Source organism: Rattus norvegicus, chromosome 20 (genome assembly GCF_036323735.1).
Source record: "Rattus norvegicus strain BN/NHsdMcwi chromosome 20, GRCr8, whole genome shotgun sequence".
Taxonomy (NCBI): domain Eukaryota; kingdom Metazoa; phylum Chordata; class Mammalia; order Rodentia; family Muridae; genus Rattus; species Rattus norvegicus.
The window spans coordinates 55,101,973-55,123,474 of NC_086038.1; the positions used below are offsets into that span (position 1 = coordinate 55,101,973).

Below are 21,502 nucleotides of genomic sequence, written 5' to 3' on the forward strand. Positions count from 1 at the left end.
ACAGATGTTTGGAAGAGAGTTTAGCTTAACAGTTATTCTAAGTTCCCCGCGAGGGCCTAAGACCCTAGTCATGGAGTTTTGATTGGGTTTACAGTAACTGTAGGTCCAGCCTCAAATCTAGTCAGGATAACTAATTACTGCAGGAACATACATTTTAGCATGTGGTTAACTGAGAGAGAGGGAAGAACTCAGAAAGGAAAGTGTAAATTCAAATGTGGATGTAGGCTTCTTACAAAAGTATCCACTCACATGTCTTAGCAAATACACACACACACACACACACACACACACACACACACACACACATACAACTTTGGTGACTTGTGGATTTAAACTGTTCGAAGGGTTTCTATCAAACTTTTTTGTTCATAGAGTTCATGGGGTAGTTGTTATGGTCATTGGGTAGGTTTTAAGGGTGGCACGAGTGGGTTAAGACATGTCTTTTACTGTAAATGTAAATACTACTGTATAGGCTTACTTGAAAGATTTCTAGAAAATTCAGGCTTACAGCTGTGAAAGGAGGAAGACTATGCTTAGTCATATACCAGGACTTATGTATGACTCACTGCTATTTTAACATTATTATTTGTAAATTTTTTATAAGAAAGAGCATTGTCATTGTGTAGGCAACCTGTACCATCAGGTGGATACTGATGCCAAGCACATCAAAACCTTAATATTTTTAATAGATTTACTTTAATTATGTGTAGCTGCATGTGACTGTGTGGGTATGTGCATGAGAGTAATGTTGATCCAGAGCTGTCGAATCCTCTGGAGCTGGAGTTAGAATTGGTTGTGAGCTACCTGTCAAGTGTATTGGAGGCCAGTGAGTGCTCTTAACCACTAAGCCATCTCACCAGCTCCAAAACTTTATAAGGTCTCATCTGAAGCCGTTCAACCTCCTCTTTCCAGGGATTAGTGGATGGACTGGTGGAAAGTCCGGCTATCCAATCACTTGTTCATTTTGGGACTAGGGACTATCTACTAAGTCATCCCATTAGCATGAACTCAGAAATGGTCAGAGAAGCATGTTCTGAGTACCAGGAGACATTTCTGTGATTCCACAGGGTTGTGGCTTATCAGTACCTAGGGACCAGAGACAGACAGAATATTTTTAGCTACAGCACAAAGGACATTGCAGTAATCTAGGGAACAGGTGATAATTGTGAAAAGTGGTTAGATTCAGGGAAAATAATCTGGGGAATGGAGTGGAACTCAGCAGTTGTAGCAAGAGAAAAAGGTAGAGTAGATTTGAGGTTATTAATGAGGTAGACCACAGGAGGTGATTATTAATGACAAAATTTAACATTTTAAGTTAGACATCGCTTGATATGGAAAGGCAGTGAGTTATGAAAATGGAGTACAAGGTATGTACAGGATGGAGCTATGCATTTGAAATTAACATTTGAAAAATACTCAACACTTGAGGACTGGATGGGAGTAGCTGGGAAGTGAGTGCAGATTGAAGTCAGAGCCGTGAGCGTGTTTAAAGGAGATTGAGAGCAGGGAACAACAGGGGAAAACCCTGAAAGATATTAGTACCCATGATGCCAGGTGAAGCTTGGTCAAGAACTTGGGGATGTGGGCAGACTGAGAACTAACCTCTCCTTGGCAATACTGAGATTGTTTGCTACCTCGATAGCTCTTTTTGTAGAATAATAGCAGTAGAAGCAGTCTAGAAGTCTAATTAATATTCCTGTAGTTGGGTTTGCAGAAAAGCAACTAAAGAGTTTGGTGGGGTCAGCAAAGGTCTTAAACTGTGGGGATCAGACCTTGCAAATGATCTACTATTACCTAAAATATTACCATTACAGTAGTTCCTTATCATAGCTTGTTATTTTCAAGATTTAATACAGTTTTCTTGAATGAATTAATGAATGGATAAAACAGTCACCATGTACATCTTTATCATGTTACGTAGGATTGAATTTAGAACTTTGCTCATGTTTGGCTAACACTGTACTGGTGATCTATATTCTAAGCCTCAGATGCATTTTTAATTAAATTTCTATCATGCTATATAGTTTGATTATATTTTCTTTCTTAATTCCTCCCAGATCCTCCACAACTCTCTGCTCACCCAACTTCATATTCTTGCTCTCAAAAAACAACAATCAAAAGTAAAAACAAACAAAATAAAACAGGTAAGACAAAAACTATTTTAAAGAGTAGTGCTTCATTAAAAATTAAAAATTAGGTCAGCAAATATTTGGTAACACTTGCTTTTTCAGATTTCCATGAGGATTAGTTGCTGTTTTCCTTGACAAGATTACTATTTTCTGGGTACTCCTTTATTATGTTACTTGGCATGAGTTCAGTTTTTATTTTGCTTTCCTACCCTGACCCATGTCTTCGTGCACACTCTCTCTCTGTGTCTCTGTCTCTGTCTCTGTCTCTGTCTCTCTCTCTCTCTCTCTCTCTCTCTGACACAGGGTTTCTCTGTGTAGTTCTAGCTGTTCTGGAACTTGCTCTGTAGATCAGGCTGGCTTTGAACTCAGATCTTCCTGCCTCTGCCTCCCAAGTGCTGGGATTAAAGTTGTGTGCCACCAACCACCAACCACTTCCCAACCCTGTTTTTGGTACTTTTGAAAAGTGGAGGTCTCTTGTGGATTATTATTACTTTATATTAAGAAGACATAGTCTCTTATATACCTGAGACTTTTCAGATAGTATGTTCAAAACCTACAAGGTACCAGACACTTGAGTTTGATATTTTCAAAACCAGTATTTATCACTTTTGTTTACGTGAAACTTTGGAGTATCTTAAGAAATGGGATTTTTTTGTAAATAATGTAACATATTCTCCTAGTATATTTAACAAATACTGTTTTATCTCGTTTGTATTATATTTTTTCTTATTAAAATACAGCAGTTTTTCTTGTTACCTTTTCCTGTTTTGTGGTTTGCTACCTTGAAACTAGCATTTCTGTGACAGTATATAGACCCGAGTATAAACCGGAACGATGGGAAGAAAGCCTTGGAGCTGATTAACTTGAGAAGGCTTGGCTAGAATGACAGATGTCTTCTGTTTATGGAAGTACAATTTTTTTCTTTTTTAAAGACAGGGTCTGTATCATCCTGGCTGCCCTGGAGCTCACAAGAGATCCACTTGCCTGAGTTTCCCAAGTGCTGGGATTAAACAGTTGTACCACCATGCCCAGTTCATATTTTGCAATTCAGTAATTATTTAATCTGCTTTATGGAAAATGTAAATCATGAAAACTATTGTCTGATATGTATAGATGTCATCTTTATTTAAAAAATCATCAAATATGATATTATTAATATATGAACTGTAAAAACTGTTAACCAATATTCTTTAGAGCAATAACTGACATTACTGAATAAAATATCCATTTTATTTTTAAATAGCAATATGTACATTTAAAATATGTAGTGACTTTTGAAGTACAGCTTTTTTCCCCCAGTACTTTCACAGCGATATTGATGATTGAATGACAAAATTTGGTTTTGCTTGCAATTGGCTTAATTTTAATTTATTGCTAAGAAAAATGGCTCAAGAGTTAAACTTTTAGGCAAGAATAAAAAGTAGGGCTTGGTCCTTTCAAGCATCTTTCAGTTTTGAAAATGAATTGGATTGAATGTAGTAGGAACTAACATTTCAGCTCAGAACAAGGCACAAAACTAACAGGGCTTGATTCTTACTGACTTAGCCTAGAAGCACCTTGTTGTAATTAGCTTATTGTAAATTATAAATGCTGAGACAATCAACTTAGGCTCGGATGCTAAATAATGGTTATGCACTTCCTTCTTTTAGGTGTATTAAGTAAAGCATGTACTTAATGTGTTATAGTAGTAATACATTTATTTAATTGTGTGTCTTTGTGCCTCTTAATTTGTATGTACCATGTGTGCATGCAGGTCCCTGAGGAGGGTAGAAGAGGGCATTTGATCCCTAGGAACTGAAGTTACAGGCATTCGTGAGCTATTTGTTTTGAGTGTTAGAAGCTGAACCTTGAGTCTTGTGCAAAAATAGTGCTCTTAACCCGAGTCCTTTTGCTAGCCCCTCATTTATCTATATCTGAGACACAGACACAGGTTTCCTCAGCTGCCACCAAGTATGTGCTAGTTTCACTTACATGTTAATATTAGGATGATTTAAGAATATCCACCATTATCCATTTAACAATAGAGACTAATGATTAAGGACGGCACAACCTTTTATGAATAATTTTTGTATTTGGAGAAAATGCTTTCTAATAGTAGAGCTCATATGGGAATGGAGAAATGTTTCAAACTTTCTTTAATTCCAAACATCTAAAACCATTTCTAGCACATCCCTAGAGTTTCTGTGTGTGTGTGTGTGTGTGTGTGTGTGTGTGTGTGTGTGTGTGTGTGTGTGTGTATGTATGTATGCAAAGGTATCTTTAATTCACTTGGTGTAATTGTCATCTCTGTGGCTTGCTGCCTGAGTCTGCAAACCTAGACCTAATCCTGGAAGATTCTGGTCTCTGTAAAATCTATTCTAGGCCTAGAATGTTTTCAGCTTCTGATACTTACAGCTGAATAAGCTCACTCTTTCTAGTTCTTTCTGAGCTCTGGTTGGCTGGCTGGTTCACCTCAGCTATTCTGGCTCAAACTCCTCTGCAGTCCTAACTGATTCAGTCTAGCTTCTCTGAGTTCCTTACGGAATTGTGCTGCTTGGTTTCATGTTAACTTTGGCCATATCTTCTGACCTTTGCTACTTCTCCTTCTCTGGCTGATTCTGTCTTTACCTGTGTCTAGCTTGTTCTTCAACCTGTCTCTGTAAAATTCTGCTGGTAAAACTGCCTCCTCTTTTTCTCCACACTGTACCTCTTATAGCTTCCCTTTTCTCTTCTTATGAGAATTGGGCATATCCTTTTCTGTCAAATCGTTCTCTGATTTATTGTTTTGTCTGCCCTTCAACTACACATCACTTTCAGACATGGCTGCTTCCTTCTACAAACTAACCTTACCTTTATTGTTTAGGATTAAAGGTTTTTACTACAAGCCTGTATGAATTCCAGCCAGAGTGATTAAAGATGCTATGTATGCTAAAGGCTGGGCCACACCACAACTAGAAACAGGGTTTTTCAGTAAAAAATACAATCTCTATTTTATGTTTGTAAACACATAAGCATACACTTTATATTGTGTGAGATGTGTTCAGGTGGCATTTTGTGATCTGTACCTGTGCTTTCTGAATTCTCCACTTTCAAATGTGTATCCTTACGTGATTGGGAACTGTGTAAGAACAGTAGGATCTCTTGTCAGTTTGGGTGATAAAAATTATGAATAATTAGAGTAACCCTTGAAATGTTGGTATAGCTTATGTCAGTGTATCTTGCACAGATGTGGTTTTGCTCTAGAGTTGATACTTCAGGTTTCAGTTGTTTCTTCAGATGAACTCCAGGTGAAAAAGTTGGTTTGTGTTTAATGGCTTTGTTGTTTATTTTTCTGAAGGCATAGATATTAAACATCAAAGCCATAAATGAAAGTGATGATTAAAGGAAGACTTATGGAATCATCAGATTCCTGTTTGCAGTTTCCGGTCAGTATAGCTTGAAACAGGCCTTATTATATTAAAAAATAAGTGTATGAGTAAGTGCCTGCATGTATACATGTATGTACACCAGTTGTGTGTCTGGTGCCCACAGAAGCCATTGGAAGGCATCAGGTACCTGGAAACACTAGCTGCCAGGCCATTTCTGAAAACCAAACTGGGTCCTCTACCAGAGCAACAAGTGTTCTCAACCACTCAGACATCTTTACCTTTCTTATAAAGTTTGGTATATTGTCTTGTTTGCTAGGGTGTTCCTAGATTTGTAAATTAGTATAAAATCAGTGAACATTTTCAGTACTTTCAAAGAAAGGACAGGTAGTTCCAGGTTTTTACTGTAGATTATTACTGTAGATTATTACTGTAGATTGGTCAGAATCATGTAAGTGTGGTCCCAAGTACACCACTTGTCCATGAGACCACATTGAGACAGCATATTACACACATTATGTATTTACTGCTTTGATACTTAGATTTTCAAAGTATTTGCTTATGAGTTAAAGAGCAGGTTCTCCCCAGTGAACTAGTCTATGGGGGGAGGGCGGCAATGGGGGGAGGGTTGGGAGGGGAACACCCATAAGGAAGGGGAGGGGGGAGGGGGATGTTTGCCCGGAAACCGGGAAAGGGAATAACACTCGAAATGTATATAAGAAATACTCAAGTTAATAAAAAAAAAAAAAAAAAAAAAAAAAAAAAAAAAAAAAGAGCAGGTTCTGAGTCAGAACATGTTCAGATTAATGTCAGAGCCTTCTTTGAAGAGTTCTGGTTTTGTTATCCAGAAAAGAATGCATCTAGCATCTGCAATTCTCTTGGTTTTGATTTGAGCTTTGGCTCCTGAAAGCATTCTTTGTATGCCCTGCTTTTCTACTGATATTACATATAGTCAGTCCTTGGTAGAACTGAGGGAAAAATGGTGTTCAAGATTCTTTCAGTACAACTTAATCTTCTTAGGGAATCCAACTGAGAAAGGATAGTAGGAGACAAATTGAATCTAAATGGAAGTCCTTGATTTATTATTAGATGGATATTTGGTGGTGGGAGGTCAGTTTAGACATGAGCACACATTGAATATTGATTTAAGAGTACAGGGCACTGTGTCTTAAGACTCTGTATGGGGGTTGCTTCATCATTTGCGAATATGATGTAAATACATCTCAGGGCCCTGCCATCTGACCATTCAGATAACTGGGAATAAGGAAATTGTGGGACTTAGTAGTTCATGTTCATAGAACCCTCAGGACTGGGTTTGAGTTCCAGCACCTATACAATGGCTTAGAACCACTGGAACTCCAGTCCCACAGGATCCATACCCTCTTCTGGCCTTAATAGGTTTGTAGTTCACAGGCATGGAAAACATCTGTGGATATAGAAATAATAATGAAAATAAGTTTAAAAAACAAATCCTTTAGGTGACAAGTGCACAATAAAGTTCGAAAATATCTGTTGTTTACTAACTCTTGGTTTATTTATTTTTCCCTTTCAGATGCTTCAAAAAGTTTACTCAGTCTTTGAAACATACAAATATTACTCAGAATTTTCTTTAGACAGGAGATTGCAATGCAGAACCTCAGCACAAAAGACTGAGATTAACATATGAAAGAAAATATTTGACAGAAATGCTGTAATACTCAGCGTAGGCTGGTATATAACTGATAGAACATGTAGATGTCTGAGAAATCTGACATCTTAAAAGATCTTTTTATATCTTATTTTGTTTGTGTACACGGGTGTTTGTCATATATATGGAGGTGAGAGGATAGCTAGGGATACTTGGTTCTTTCCACCATGTGTGTGGGTTCCAGGGATCCAGCTCAGGTCATCTACGAAAGGCACCCCTCCCTACTACCTGTATTGTATCCCTGCCTTTGAGTTACTAATCTTTCCCTTAGGTTTGATCTACTTCTCCTCTGCAAATTTATTCATTTTTTTATTGGTTATTTATTTCAAACATGATAATGTTTCCCATCCACAAGACCCCTATCCCTTGTTCCCTTCCCCCTGCCTCTATGAGGGTGCTCCCCCACCCACCCACCCATTCCTGCCTCAGTAGCCTAGTGTTCCGCTATCCTGGGTCATCAAGCCTCCGTAGGACCAAGGAGCTCTCCTCCCAGTGATACCAGATAAGGCCTTTCTCTGCTACAAACCCAGCCAGAGCCATGGGTACCCCACTGTGTATCTTTGGTTGGTGGTTTGCTTCTAGTGCTATCCCGGTGTCTCTGTCCAAGCTTTTGTTCTAGAGCTCAGGAACATGGAGGTTCTGTAGGTGCTCAAGGACCTGATTTTCCACCCATGTTAATCTTACAAGTGTTTGGCCTGTCTATATTCCCACTGGGTAGCTGAACCTTGAAGTACTCTAGTTAGGAAGTTTATTTACGAAATAAGTCATTTTACTTTACCTATTGAAATTCTTTTTTGTGAGGGACAGTTCATTCCTTTAGCTATTTTCACAGTTTTTCATTCATCTTTATGCAATCTTGTATGTTTTTAATATTTTGCATTTTGTCTCTGACTTATAATTTAATTATATTTTGTTAAGAGAAATGACTTCTATCAGAGTTCAGCAACTAGTGGTTACATTGAGCTCCAGAGTAGATTTAAAGCGTTGTTAAAATATTTATAAAGACTGGATGTGACTCGTATAGTACTTGTTACTGTTTTTGTACAAAATGTTCATTACTTCCTGATTTATGTAATGCTAGTTGAAATCAGTTGAGACTTACTTTATGCTGTATTGCACATACCACCTGAAAACTGCTCTATGACAAGGGAGGTGGATGACCCAGCAGGTAAAGGCTGCCAAGCCTAATGATCTGCGGTTAATCCCCAGATCCGTAAGGGAGAAGAAAACTGCCTCCCACAAGTTGTCCTCTGATCTTGTGCCATGTGCCGGCAGATTTATGTCTGTCCACATCGACATGCACACACATACAGTGTACACATAAGCATGCATGCATACACAATGTAGTTTTAAAAATTAAAACTTGGAAACGTACGTTGAATGTTGACAAGGTAGGGCTGACTCGTGACTCTCAGTAGTTGATGTCTTCGACCTGCAATTCGATGCTAGACTTACCACTTCTTTCTGGAGGTTTGTTTTAGTTAATTTTTAAGTTTTTTTTTAAACATATGGACTAAGGACTTTTGTATATTAGCAGTCTTTTATTACTGTTTAGAATCTTTTGTTTGTTTTAAGTCCCTTCTGTCATTTGCTTTAAAGTCTGTTTTGTCTGATGTGATATATTTTATATAGTTTCTAGCACTTTTGGTTATTATTTGTTGGGAGATTGTTTTTTTATTCTTAAGAAACAAACATTGGTAGAAAGTGTTCTTGGAGCCCTTTGTGTGTGTGTGTGTGTGTGTGTGTGTGTGTGTGTGTGTGTGTGTGTGTAGGTCAGTTCATTGAGTTTGATTACCTGTGTCATTTCTAAACAGATAAATACCATTGTGTTTTTCAGTTCGAGTTTCTTACTTCTATGGATCACTGACTGAGTAATAAATGGCTTTACCTCGCCTCACAGGAGCCTTGCGCTCCTTTTCAAATGTCACCAAGCAAGATAATTATAATGAAGAAGTAGCTGACTTAAAGGTAAATGTTTTTAGGTGAAACTATTAAAAACAAGGAGTATGGGTGAATACTTGACATTTCTTCTTTTAGGTCGTATGCTTTTAAGATGGAAGTTTTATCTAGTTTGTGTCTTGAGAAGGAGATTGAGTGTACTGATACTTTCTCAAGACTACTTCTGTTAAATACCTTTGACTATTATCAAAGGGAAAAATCCAATGTAGGCTGTCATGCTTTCTGTTCATTAGGCCTCTGCCACAGCTAATTTTGTGCTTTAGTTTACATTTATTTTGAGTCAGCTGGGCACATTTTTAGATCTCCTGTTAAATTCTTCACACATGAATAGAAACACTGTCTATACCTTAACATAGGACATCTGAATATTCATTTCTAGCTCCATACTTGGTCTCCTAGTTGACTTGTTCATATAACTGATGAGTACATTCATGGCTTAAAGAAGTTCATTGTAAGGCCTTTTTATAATTGCATCTTAAGACATAAATAAATAGTAGTAGTAAAAACTTCGGGAATTCCAGATTCTTGTTACTGTAGTGTTACTGACTGATGATGACTGTGAGTGATGTGGACTAATGTCCTTACATGACTCAGTTTTATAATACATAGTGTCACATTTACATTCACTTTAAGTATAGTTAGTTTCCTCCTGCACAATAAGCTTATTTGCACTTTGAGATTTATGGAAAAAATGCCAGTCACTTCTTCAATTCAGTGACATTGATTTCTGAGCAACAAACTAAGGTATGTGCTTTCACACGGATATCTTTAATAAGTAAACTGACTTATGTAAGTTTTATAAAATAAAGCATATAGAATTATAAATGTAATGTTATAAACAGTAAAAGTATATTATGCCAAGGCTTACTGAAAATTATTTATAAGTGAGATCCTTAAGAAAAGTCCTTAACCTGTGACATATTAATTTGTATAGAATAATACTTAAAAGTTCAGGATCAAGGCAGAGTTGCTTTTCTCTCGAAACCTCTTACCATTCCTCTGTATAAGCCTATCCCTGGTGTCCTTGAGGTTCCATGTTTGTTTGCTTGTTTTTAGGTCTTTTTTTATTTTTTTGGTAATGAAACCAATCAGGTGAAATCATTAATGGTTTTCTGAGGTAGTAGAGGTAGAGGTTAGGATTTCAATGTGATAATTGAGGAGAGGCAATTTAGCTCATAATACATAGATTTTGGCTAATATTCAAATGAAAGAAACTTAGTTATTTTAATCTTTTAATCTTTAAGTACCTGTATTTCTTTCTGGATATGATTACTATATATGCTGTTTCAACAGGTAAATGAGCAAAACACACACACACACACACACACACACATACACACACACAAAACATGTCATTACATAGTATATAAATGATACATTGGCTTCTAGTAGAAAAAGTTAAATGTTTGGCAGCATGCTCAAGGTTTATAGGTTTAGGATGTATTTATTATATGTGGGAAGTTAGGCAGTGTATGCAGAAACTGACCTCTGTTTTCTTTTTAAAAATGTAAAGCAGTTCCTTTTAGTTGTTGGCCCGTTAGTTGAGTGTTTGGTAGAGTGAAAGCATGATTTACTGGTGGACTGAAACCGTCTTTATACAGTGTTAAAGTTAATCTCTTCTCCTAAAGATGGACTCAGAAAGCAAAGACCATCAACCAGTCTTTTGCAAGCTTCCCTCTAATGATGGAGAATTGTGTCAGACCTATATTTCTCACAGTAATTAATATAAGATTAAAATTTATATTCTTAATATTAATATCTTATACTCTGTTTTCTGTTTTTATCTTCTTAGGGCATGGCAAATTCTGAACCAATGATAGTATGGAATATTTTACAATTTAAAAGCCTAAAGATTACTTACCTACTTACTCCCTACCCCAATGTCATTTCATTTATTATTGTACGCTTTTAATTTCATTTTGCTTCCTGAAGAAGGAAAATGGCATGCATGCATAATGAGCCTTATTTTTATGAGATTTTTTAGTCACAGGAAATGGCCACCATATTCAAAAGCAGGGACAAAAGTAAAATGAATCATTGTATCTATGAAAGTCATTTCATGGCCAATCTGTTTGGTCTGTTTCTCATGTACCCACCATCACCTCTTTTCTTAGTCCAGATGGCCTGACCTCATTTTAAATTAGGAAATTGAAGCAGAGACATAATGGACACTGAGCATCATCAGTAGAAGCAAGAATAGAGTTTCAGTTCCATGTCTGACTCACCACTCCATTTTGTTAGATTGCTTCATGTCTCAAAAAGCCACGGGTCTGACATGAAATTTTTGTTTTATTCTGTAATCAATTCTTGATGAAAATGTTTATAGCTTCAAGAAAAGAGTGTATATAGAAAAGAGTCTGTGTCTACCTTTAGTTCCGGGGTCATATTCTGAAAACAATATTGTCTAAACATGTCGAGCTGATTAATCAGGGCTCTCAGAGTCTTTAAATGCCGTTCGTCGGAATGTATTTTTATGAAAAAGGATAGGAATGTGTGGGTTGTTTACATGTTAGCTTTGGAATGTTAAACATTCTACTTTGCTGTATGGATGTTTTATAATTAAAACATTGTTTTTTATAAAACATTTTTTTCTCTTTCTGTGAAGTTGCACTTAAATTAAGTTCCTTCTGAGAATAATTAGTGTCTGAGTAGACAACTTTGAATTCTGGCTAGTGCAAAATTGATTTGTAATAAAATATTTTTATGATGGATTGGAGGAAAACTTAACCAGACTTTTTTATATTATACTTTCTTTTTCAGCTGAAGCGATCCAAACTTCATGAACAAGCTTTAGATTTCGGCCTTTCATGGAAGAAGATAGTGAAGTTTTTGAATGAAAAACTAGAAAAGAATAAAATGCAAACTATAAATGAAGACTTAAAAGATATACTACAAGCTGCAAAACAAATCGGTATACCCTTTAAAAATAAAACCCAAAATGTTCTATAACAGGATCCTTATAAGCTATATATTAATAGTATGTAATAAAAGGCTAGTCTCCCGGTAAATATTTACAGTTGTCTAAGATGCTCTTATCTCTTAATGAATTTAGGACAGTGTGACAGGGGTAGAAGGAAATAACCAACTGTATACAATTAATAACATCAAGGAACAGTGTTAGTTGAGTTTCTCAACAGGAGGCCACCTAGTGCACACGTGAATGGTGGGCTGTAACTCAGCACAACAATATTGAGTCTGTGTCAGGCTAGGGGGAGAGAGGACCATGTGAGGACTGTTATGATAGCATTTGACAAAGCCACACTGGATTTTAAGAATGTTGAAAAAGTAATAGTAAACATAGAAAATGACTTGATCTAATCCCCTTGCCTTTATTTTCTTCATTTATAAAATGTTGATTCTATTTTAGTAGCTCCTTTATAATAAATAATACTTCGGAATACTCAGTGAAAACACAGATGAAAGTTTGGGTTTACCAAGTACCACTAGGACATTTTTTATTAAATTAAAAAAAATATATTTAGACTATTTGTCCAGTTACCGCTGTTCACAAGTCAAACAAACAAACAAAAAGTTCAGGTGGCAAATAGGATTTGTGCAGTAGAGATAGAAACTAGATTGTAGAAGTCAGGAATGTCATGCAAATGGGCCAAAAGGATCTGCAGATTCTTCCTCAGGGCAGAACAAAGCATTGACTTTACAAGGACAGCGTGAGTGATGACTTAGTGAGAGCCTTGTGTTTCAGCATTCAGATTCCATTGCTATAAAAGAACTCTTGGTTTTTGCCTTTCTAAATTTGTAACCATGAATTTATGTGTGTTTTGATATTTGTGTGCATCTTGACTTTAGTAAAATTAAGAAAAGTGTTAATCAGATATAGAGATTAGTTGAGGAGCATACCCAGATTTCCACACAAATACCACCTTGTGACATGCTGACACACAAATAAACATGTACACATACATATATACTCATTCTTCCTTTTAAAAAAAAATACTGGTCAGAGGGCAGGTTGGGCAGCAGTGAATTATGAAGTGATTTTTAGATGGATCCATTATGATTGTACGTTATTAAGAAAGTAAGATTTTACTATTAAAATCAAGGAATTAAATCCTGGGGTGGGAACAGTTTATAAAGAGGTGACTTAGAAAAGGAAATATACAATGTGAAAAGGGACTGGAAAAATACATATTTAGAAATAAAGCCTTGTTTTTATGGGAATGATATGTTGGGTTGGTTTCTGGGGAATTTATAAAAATTAGCTATTTTGAAATTGTGGATTTTAAAACAGTTGAAAGAGTTTGATACAAATTATAAAATAGCCAACAAAGTAGTTTAGGACAAACATCTATTGAGAATAATTAGAAAATTATAAATAAAAAGAGTACATTACTATAGCAGGAAATATCCTGCAGACAGACCAGCCTGCTCTCGGCCGGCAGACTGATTGTCTCATGCAGGCAGACTCTGCTCACATTCCCAGCCATCCGGCCCCTGTGGTTTGCTGTCACAAAGCCCCATAACCAGGTAAAATCAAAACTCTAGAGGCTTGTCATTTATCAGTTAGATTTATACTAGTAAATTCTCACCCCACAAAATGTCCACACAATGAACTTCGAGCCAATTGATATCAATATAAACTGCCCACCTCGTAAGACAAATCCATCCCTTATAAGATACTCATAGCAACCTGTAGCTGTTCAAAGCTACACAGAATCTGGATCATCTTTTTCTTCCTCCATCCTCCTTCCTTCTCCTCACTCCTCTCTCTCCCATCTCTAAAACTCTCAGCCCGCCTTCCTTTTCCACTGTCCAATCACAGGCTCCAGCCTTGTCTTTCACATTATTGAAGATCTGGAAGCACAAACAAACTCAGAAAGAACGATACTGGGTTTTGGATCATTTATTTCTCTAGCAGTGACTGTCCATTTCCAAAGAGGGGCCTGGGTGGAAAAGAGGAGGACAAACAGAGGTCTGACAGATTCAGAGAACTAGATAACAAAGATGAATTAAATGGACAAAGAAGAAATACAGAATCTGGATATTTGGCTAGTAAAAAATTCAGCTTGTAATTAGAAATATTAAGAAAGAAATCTATTCACCTTGATGGTTTATACCTGGGAATTGTCATGCAGTTTCACTTAAGATCTTACGAGGGTATTGATGCAGAAGACAGGAGGGTAAGAGCATGTAATCAGATGCAATCTATAATGCTTGCTTGACTCTTGAATCAGAAAAAACGATTACCAAGATATGTTTGGGTTATTTGGAAAACTTTGATTGTGGGCCAGCCATGATTAGGTAATGGTCTTATATTTGATATGTCCATAAAAAGGAAATTCCAAATTTCCGATATGCATTAATAGTAAAAAGGAAGATCTTATTGAATATAATATTAAGTGATTGAGAAAAGATCGATGATGTAGATATGTGTTCGGAAGAAAGTGTAAGTTCATGTGAGTGTGTGAAACAATTCTGGATTAATTGGGGAAATAGTAAGATTTATGATAAACTAACAGCTTTAAATATTAATGACTATTCAATAGATAGGGTTTTATGAATATGTAACAGCTATTTTTGATACACTTCTTAACAAACTATGAATACGAAAAGACTGCCTTCATCTGATAAAAGGTATCAATAAAAACAGTGGAGCCAATAGACTGTGTGGTACAGTGCCATCAGCTTCTGAGAACGGTGATGTCTGCAAGCTGGGAATGGGAGGGGAAAGTGGACACAGAAAAAGGTTAGCTACTGGTACCACAGACCTGCTAGGTAGGAGTAACTTCTAATGTTCCAACACAATAGGATACTGCACCAGTGTATTTAATAAGGAGCTAGGAGAAAAATCATAATTACAACAGAATGCTAATTATTATAATATAACTGTTCACATGGACACACATTAGAATATTACCCTGTACATAGATATTATATGCCACTTAAAATAAGAAAGATTCTTTGCTATATGGTATTATCCAAGATTATCTAGCACCTTTTCTCTTTCTTGCACACTGAAAATCCTTCCTAATACAATTTAGGGAAGAAGAAAAGAAAAAAGGTATAAATGTTAAGAGTAATAACTGTATCTGGAGGAATTAATTTAGCCAGATCAAGTTCAAAATGACATTTAAAGTAATTTTAATGAGGTTTTATATAGAGATTTATATGGTTTAATTTAGGTTACATTTACAAAACATCAAAATTTATAAATGTTGATCTTCGTGATTTCTTTATGGAAAGCTCTATAAAATACTGTTGAGAGATTAAAGAAGGCTGAGTTTTTGAAGTATTAATCTTAAGGATTAGAACTTAGTTGCTTATAATGATACTATTGTTATCCAAACTGATATATACTGTTTATATTCATATGTTTTTGAAAATGAATAAAATATTCTGAAAGCTAAAGTTCAAAGACAAAGAGCAGATCAATCAATCTTAAGAAATAAACAGGAAAAACTACTAGATACTGAAATTTAAAATAATGCACATTTTAGATACTGTTCAAAGAACAGATATGTACAACAAAAGGAAATAACCTGATATTGAGACAGGGCTCTCTCTCTCTCTCTCTCTCCCTCTCCCTCTCCCTCTCCTTCCCTCCCTCCCTCCCTCCTTCTCTCCCTCCCTCCCTCCCTCTATCCTCCTTCCCTTCCTCCCTCCTTCTCTCCCTTCCTCCCCCTTCCTCCCTCTGTCTCTCTCTCTCTCTCTCTCTCTCTATATATATATATATATATATATATATACACATACACACACATATATATATTTAAATCTACCTATATAAGTAATCCTAAGCATAGAGTTAAAAAAAAGACAATTTTCTCAAGGATGATGTTGACATTTTATGATTTTACATTTGGTAAAATTGATTAAACAAAATAAAATGTAGAATCATAAAGGTAATGATTGGTACTATGGACTCTTCATTAAGAATGAAATGTGTGGAATGAGTATGGGAAATAGAGCTTCAGGATATATTGTCAAAATCATTTCTATCCATACTCAATATGATCTCTTACATATCAGTAAGAAGGATAGATCTTATACAAAAATGACCAAGACTCTTCAACAAGAAAATCAGTAAAAAGGATAGATTGGGTATAAAAATGCACAAGCATTTTCTACATTAATCAGATGTCCAGTAAAGGTGAAAGAAATTGTCATCCTCATTTAAAGATCCTATTTCATGCCTCCTCATGAAGTCGAGACTTCATAGATGAAGTCGAGAGGATCGAACTCGCAGTTCCTGATCAGGACAGGAATTTATGTGTGTTACTGCTACAGTTGGAACTGGTACAGTATTTGAATTTGTTGAGCAGTGTTTGTAGTAGTTAAACCAATGAAAATTTAATTCTTAGTATGAAATAATGCAATTAAAAATGGTTGTATGTGTATACTGAAATGTCCTGTGTATTCATGACGGCATGATTTGTGATAGCCTGGAAGTGCAGACAATTTACTATCAAATTATAGCATAGATGTACTGTTGTATTACCTTTTAACAACAGTTTAGGCTGTGTGAAGAATGATTCGAATGTGAAATGAGAATTTGTCTTTGAAGTCAGTATTGTTATGGTCCCCTTCCTTCCTCCCAAGCGTGTGCTACTCCAGGGTTATTTTTTACCTATGGGCAACTTACTCTTAGAGTAGAAACTTGTTACTGAAAAAGAAAGTGACTGGAACTGCCTGAAGTAGGTATCTAGGGGACTGTAGTAATATCTATTTCTGGAACTGTGTAGCCATATTAAATAAACCTGTCCATTTTGTGGCAACTCCTTGAGTTATATATATATTCTTTCTATATTCCTAGTAAATTAAATGAAAGTAAAGATTACTATCCCCCCCCATAAGATTTTATCATCTCACAGTATTAAACTCACAGTGGTTCAGCATGCTTAGTGTGGGACATTATAGGTATGCATTAACACTTAGAATGCTTTAAAGTAGTAAAAATGTTGATGAACTATTTTAGTTTGATTAAAACATAGAAAAATAAAGTCTGAATATTTACCATTAACTCACCACTTAGCTGTAATATAATCATAGCTGAACCTACCCAGTCCTTTGTAACCAGTATAGTAAAATTAAGTTGGTATCTTTTGTGTGTGCCTCCTTTATAACACAACTATACATTATCAGATAAATTGCCTGTGTGTTCATCAGTATGATAGTGATAGGCCCCACATCTCTGTTGCTGATATGCCTTTCTTCATATTTGTTGAATTTTTGTTTATTATCTCTGTATTTGTGGTATTGTCTTACTTGGATTTCTGTTTCATGTTTTCATGAATTATTTTCATGGAGTTTGAGATTGATTCAGATGATCAGTTACTATGTAGGTATAAGTGCAGTTTTGTTGATTTGCAGTGGGTTATGGGTATCCCTGGACCCATTTCATCATCTATTAAGATGATGATGGCAGTTGTTGTGTACTTCAGCTACAAAGCTGTACAACAGTACTGGGAATAACAGTTGGTAAAGGCTGGCAGTCAGTCATTTTTAACTTAGGTGTACTGGTAGCCATGGTCAGCAAATAGTGTTCTGCCTGTGCAAAACATTTTGATAGATACGTATGCCCACAATAGGGTTGTACAAAGAACAGACAAGTTCCCCTAGGCAAGGCAGGAAGAAGTAATAGAGAAGCAAACATTGGGCAGGTTAGATTGTGTTCTAAGTGTTTCAAAGTAAAATGTTATGCGTGTTTCAATTTCATAATAACAGGTAAAGGTAACTATGAGATGTAAGGAGCCTTGGTAACATTTTCAGATGTATAAGTGGGGAATTTAGATTACTTAAAATTACTTGAAATCACTAGGAAAGTTGATGGTTTGCACATTTTAATGAGAAAATATGGTTACAAATTTTAAAAAGAATCAGGTATGTAATCACTGGTTTTGTAAACATATTTACACCAAGTTGCCTGTCTTGCTGATTTTTTAAAAATAAATGGAGCTAATTTAGGTAAACAATGAAGGACTATAGTGTAGTTTTCACATATTAAAACAAGTATTAGAGATAAAACTATGATTTGAAGTTTGAACATAACAAAGCAAAAGAAATTTGACTGCATTGAACATTTCATTGTTAATATAAGCATAAATTATTTACTAAACAATGGAGCTCTAACTTATCAGAGAACTGATTTGTTTGTTGACTACTTTTAACTTTAATGCTTATTATTATTTTAATTTTTAAATGAAAATTTCTACTATTTTGAAAAATTTAATTACCAGCAAAGGGTATTGAGGAAGTGAATTTATAAAATTATTTGATTTAAACACTTCACTCAAAGGAAAATACATATGTATATTTTGCTGAGAATGATTTGTTTTTTGACTTTAAAACTTTCTGTTTTTATGTAAATAATTGCATAATTGTGTTATGTAGTAACGTTCTCTGAAACATTTAGGAAAGCACCAGCTAGCCAAGCTCAGTCCTGCTGCTTCTCTGCCAGTGATCCAGTGGTTTAGAGAGAGACACTTTAACTTTTCCTAAATATTTTAGGATATGCTATAGTCTACTATATTTCACATCTTATCTGTTCTTGTTATAATTGTTAGACAGGCAGGTCCAGTATCAATACAGCATTTCCGTGATCTTCTAAATAATTCATCTTTAACCTTGTTGTAGTTGTCGTATACAGGATGAAACGAGATGGTTTCCTAGTTTACAGATTATCCTTTTCATTATATAGTAGATGGAAAAATTGAATATCTGGTGATCTAAATAAGAATTCCCTCCAAAGCCTCATATATTTGAATATTTTGTCACTATGGAGTAAAACTGTTTGGGAAAGACTAGTTGTGACATTGTTAGAGGAAGTGTGACCTTGGAGGTGTGTCACTGAGAGTGGACTTGGGTTTCAAAAAGCCTACACCATTTCAGTCTCTTGGTGCTTGCGGCCTTTGGATTAGGATGTAAAGCTCTTAGCTACTGCTCTAGCACAATGCCCAGTTGCTCTCATCCCATGATGATCATTGACTATCCCTCTGAAATTGTAAGCAAGCTTCCAACTACATGTTTTCTTGTATGTGTTGCCTTGGTCATGGCGTTGCTTCACAGCAGTAGAACAATAGCTAAGCTAGAATCAAAATGGTTCCATCTCTAGGCTAGTTGTGCTTCTGTTCTTTCAGGTGCCTAGCAGCTTTCCCTGTTCCTCACATGCAGCCAGAGCACCAGTATGCATGTGGCTGTGGGATATATTCTTGTGAATGCTAAGAAAGCTAGGTAGTGCAACTTAACTCCTCATCAGCTTGGAAAAGTTAATTGTTGCAGGATGTAGTAATCTGTCTTTTTAGCTAAGGCCCCTGCTACTTGTTAACGTTCTCAAGTTTTGGAACTTCCAGAGTAGCTCTGTGATTCCTAACACTGTGTGATATTAAAGCATGTGTTTCAGAAGGTAGCCAAGAACATCTGGCTGAGTAGGTTACACAGGAAAGGTAGTCATTAGCCAGTGGTATTCACCTTTATAAAAGACCACAACCCAGCCAAAGCTTATAAAGTTTTAAAGTAATCATTAAGTTTGAAAGTTTGTAGACATAAGTCAGTTGTACTTGACATTATGAAATAAATTGCTTTTGATCTGTATGGACTTTTCTGAGTATATAATTATCTTCTGTTGAAAGCTGACTAATGGATTTTTCTCCTGCTTAGCATATATATTAATAGTACTTCTTATGATAAGTGTGGTGGTTTGAATAAGAGTAGCTCCTATAGACTCATAGATTTGAATAGTTAGACACCATTAGGTGGCACTATTTGAAAAGATTGGCAAGTATGTTCTTGTTGGAGGAAGTATGTTCCTGTGGGTGAACTCTGAGGTTTCAAAAGCTCATGCCAAGCCCGGAGCCTCTCTCTCCCTGCCTACAGATCAAGATGTAACTCTCAACTACTGCTCCAACACCTGCCTGCATGCTGCCGTGCTTCCCGCTATGATGATAATTAACTAAACCTCTGAAACCTAAAGCAAGCCTCCCATCTAAAGGCCGTCTTTTAGAAGAGCTGCCAAACTATCTCTTGGCAGCAGTAGCGCATTGACCAAGACAATGCACCAATTTTCCTTATTATACTGAGATTGTGCCATAATGTTACCACTAACTTACCTGCTATCAGAAAGTTAAGCTACTTCCACTTTTAGTAATATAACACGTTTCTTCCAAATTTTCTAAAGTGATTTATTTATTCTTAATATTTATTTAATAAACATTAAGTGGAAACACATGTACCTTTCAGGAATTTACATGGAATCTAGTACAGTGGAGAAATGCTTGGGAAATAAAGGATTGCTATAAATCTTGTTTAATGACTTTTTTGTTGTTGTTTTTTATATATTTTCATGCTGGAGTTTTCATTTTAGCATATGCATGAAGGAAATAATGTTTTAGGACAGAGTAAGGCTACTTAGTGAGGAAGTTTTATTTTAGTAGATTATTTTTACTAAGAAATGTATGCTCTTGTATGTTGGCTGTAGGTATGAATTCCATTAAATTTTTTAAACATTTGTTTGTGTATGAGTGCAATGTGTATCTGTTTGTCTGCATACCATGTGAATGTGTGCTCACAGTGACAGGAAGAAGGGGTGATCAATCCTATGGGAGTGGAATACAGATGTTTTGAGCTGCCCTGTGTGTGCTGGGACTCAAACCAGGTCCTCTGCAAGAGCAGCCATTACTCTGAATGCTGAGCCATCTTTCCGGTCTCATAAATTCCGGGGTTGTTGTTGTTGTTGTTGTTGTTCAGAGTTCAGTACTAACCTTGTTAAATTATTTGTAGAACAATCAAAAACCCAAATCTCTAAGCAGTGCCCATAGTAGAATGCAACAATGTTCTGTAAATTGTAATATAGACATTTTTAGAAAGTTTTGGGATTAGCATGGTGAAGTTGCTTATTCACACACACATGCTATTTGCATTCTAAATTCATAAGTTGAGGTCTGGCGATCTGGTTTAGGAATAACTAGTTTGGTGTCTGTGTGGTTGAGACAGAATTTAGTTTAACTCAACCATTCCTTTTTGAACTATCTACGTGGGGCAAGTAGAGTCAGAAAATACAAAATTGACCTCGATGTTACTCCACTTGGAAGATGTAGCTAAGATCTGGAATTGAAAAATGAGTGGGATTTGAGCAGTTAGGATGCCAGGGACTGATAAATAAGGGTGAGGAAATAGACAGAATAGGCTTTTTGCTCTGTTTTTTGGTTTTTTTATTTTTAAATCTTAACCTTTGGAAACGTTATTTTAGTAAAGTCATGCTATGCTATGCAGGCTGGTCTTGAACTCCTGGCATCAGGCAATCCTCTTACATCAGATTTCTTAGTCGCCAGCTATGTGGGTTCCATGACATTTGGTAGGTCCTACTCCTGAATGTTAAGACATCCATTTTTGGTTAGACTAGAAAATGCAAAGTAGATACTAAGGCTGGA

General features: G+C 36.0%; 1 protein-coding gene across 11 annotated transcripts in view; it reads left to right on the forward strand.

Moving 5' to 3' along the window:
• The window catches only part of Ascc3 (activating signal cointegrator 1 complex subunit 3), a 282,945-nt gene that overhangs the window by 12,543 nt on the left and 248,900 nt on the right, over positions 1-21,502 (forward strand). For 6 of the 11 annotated variants that reach the window (XR_010060704.1, XM_063279181.1, XM_006256602.5 and 3 more), the window contains 3 exons: positions 2,058-2,144; positions 8,998-9,128; positions 11,880-12,030. Coding sequence is in view for 10 of the 11 variants with exons in the window: in XM_063279181.1 (XP_063135251.1) it covers positions 9,039-9,128; positions 11,880-12,030 (241 nt within the window). In the remaining variant the exon portion in view is untranslated. Of the gene's footprint in view, positions 1-2,057; positions 2,145-5,445; positions 5,534-8,997; positions 9,129-11,879; positions 12,031-21,502 lie in introns of all 11 variants that reach the window. The other 5 variants (XM_063279180.1, XM_039098773.2, XM_063279183.1 and 2 more) reach the window with 2 other exon arrangements.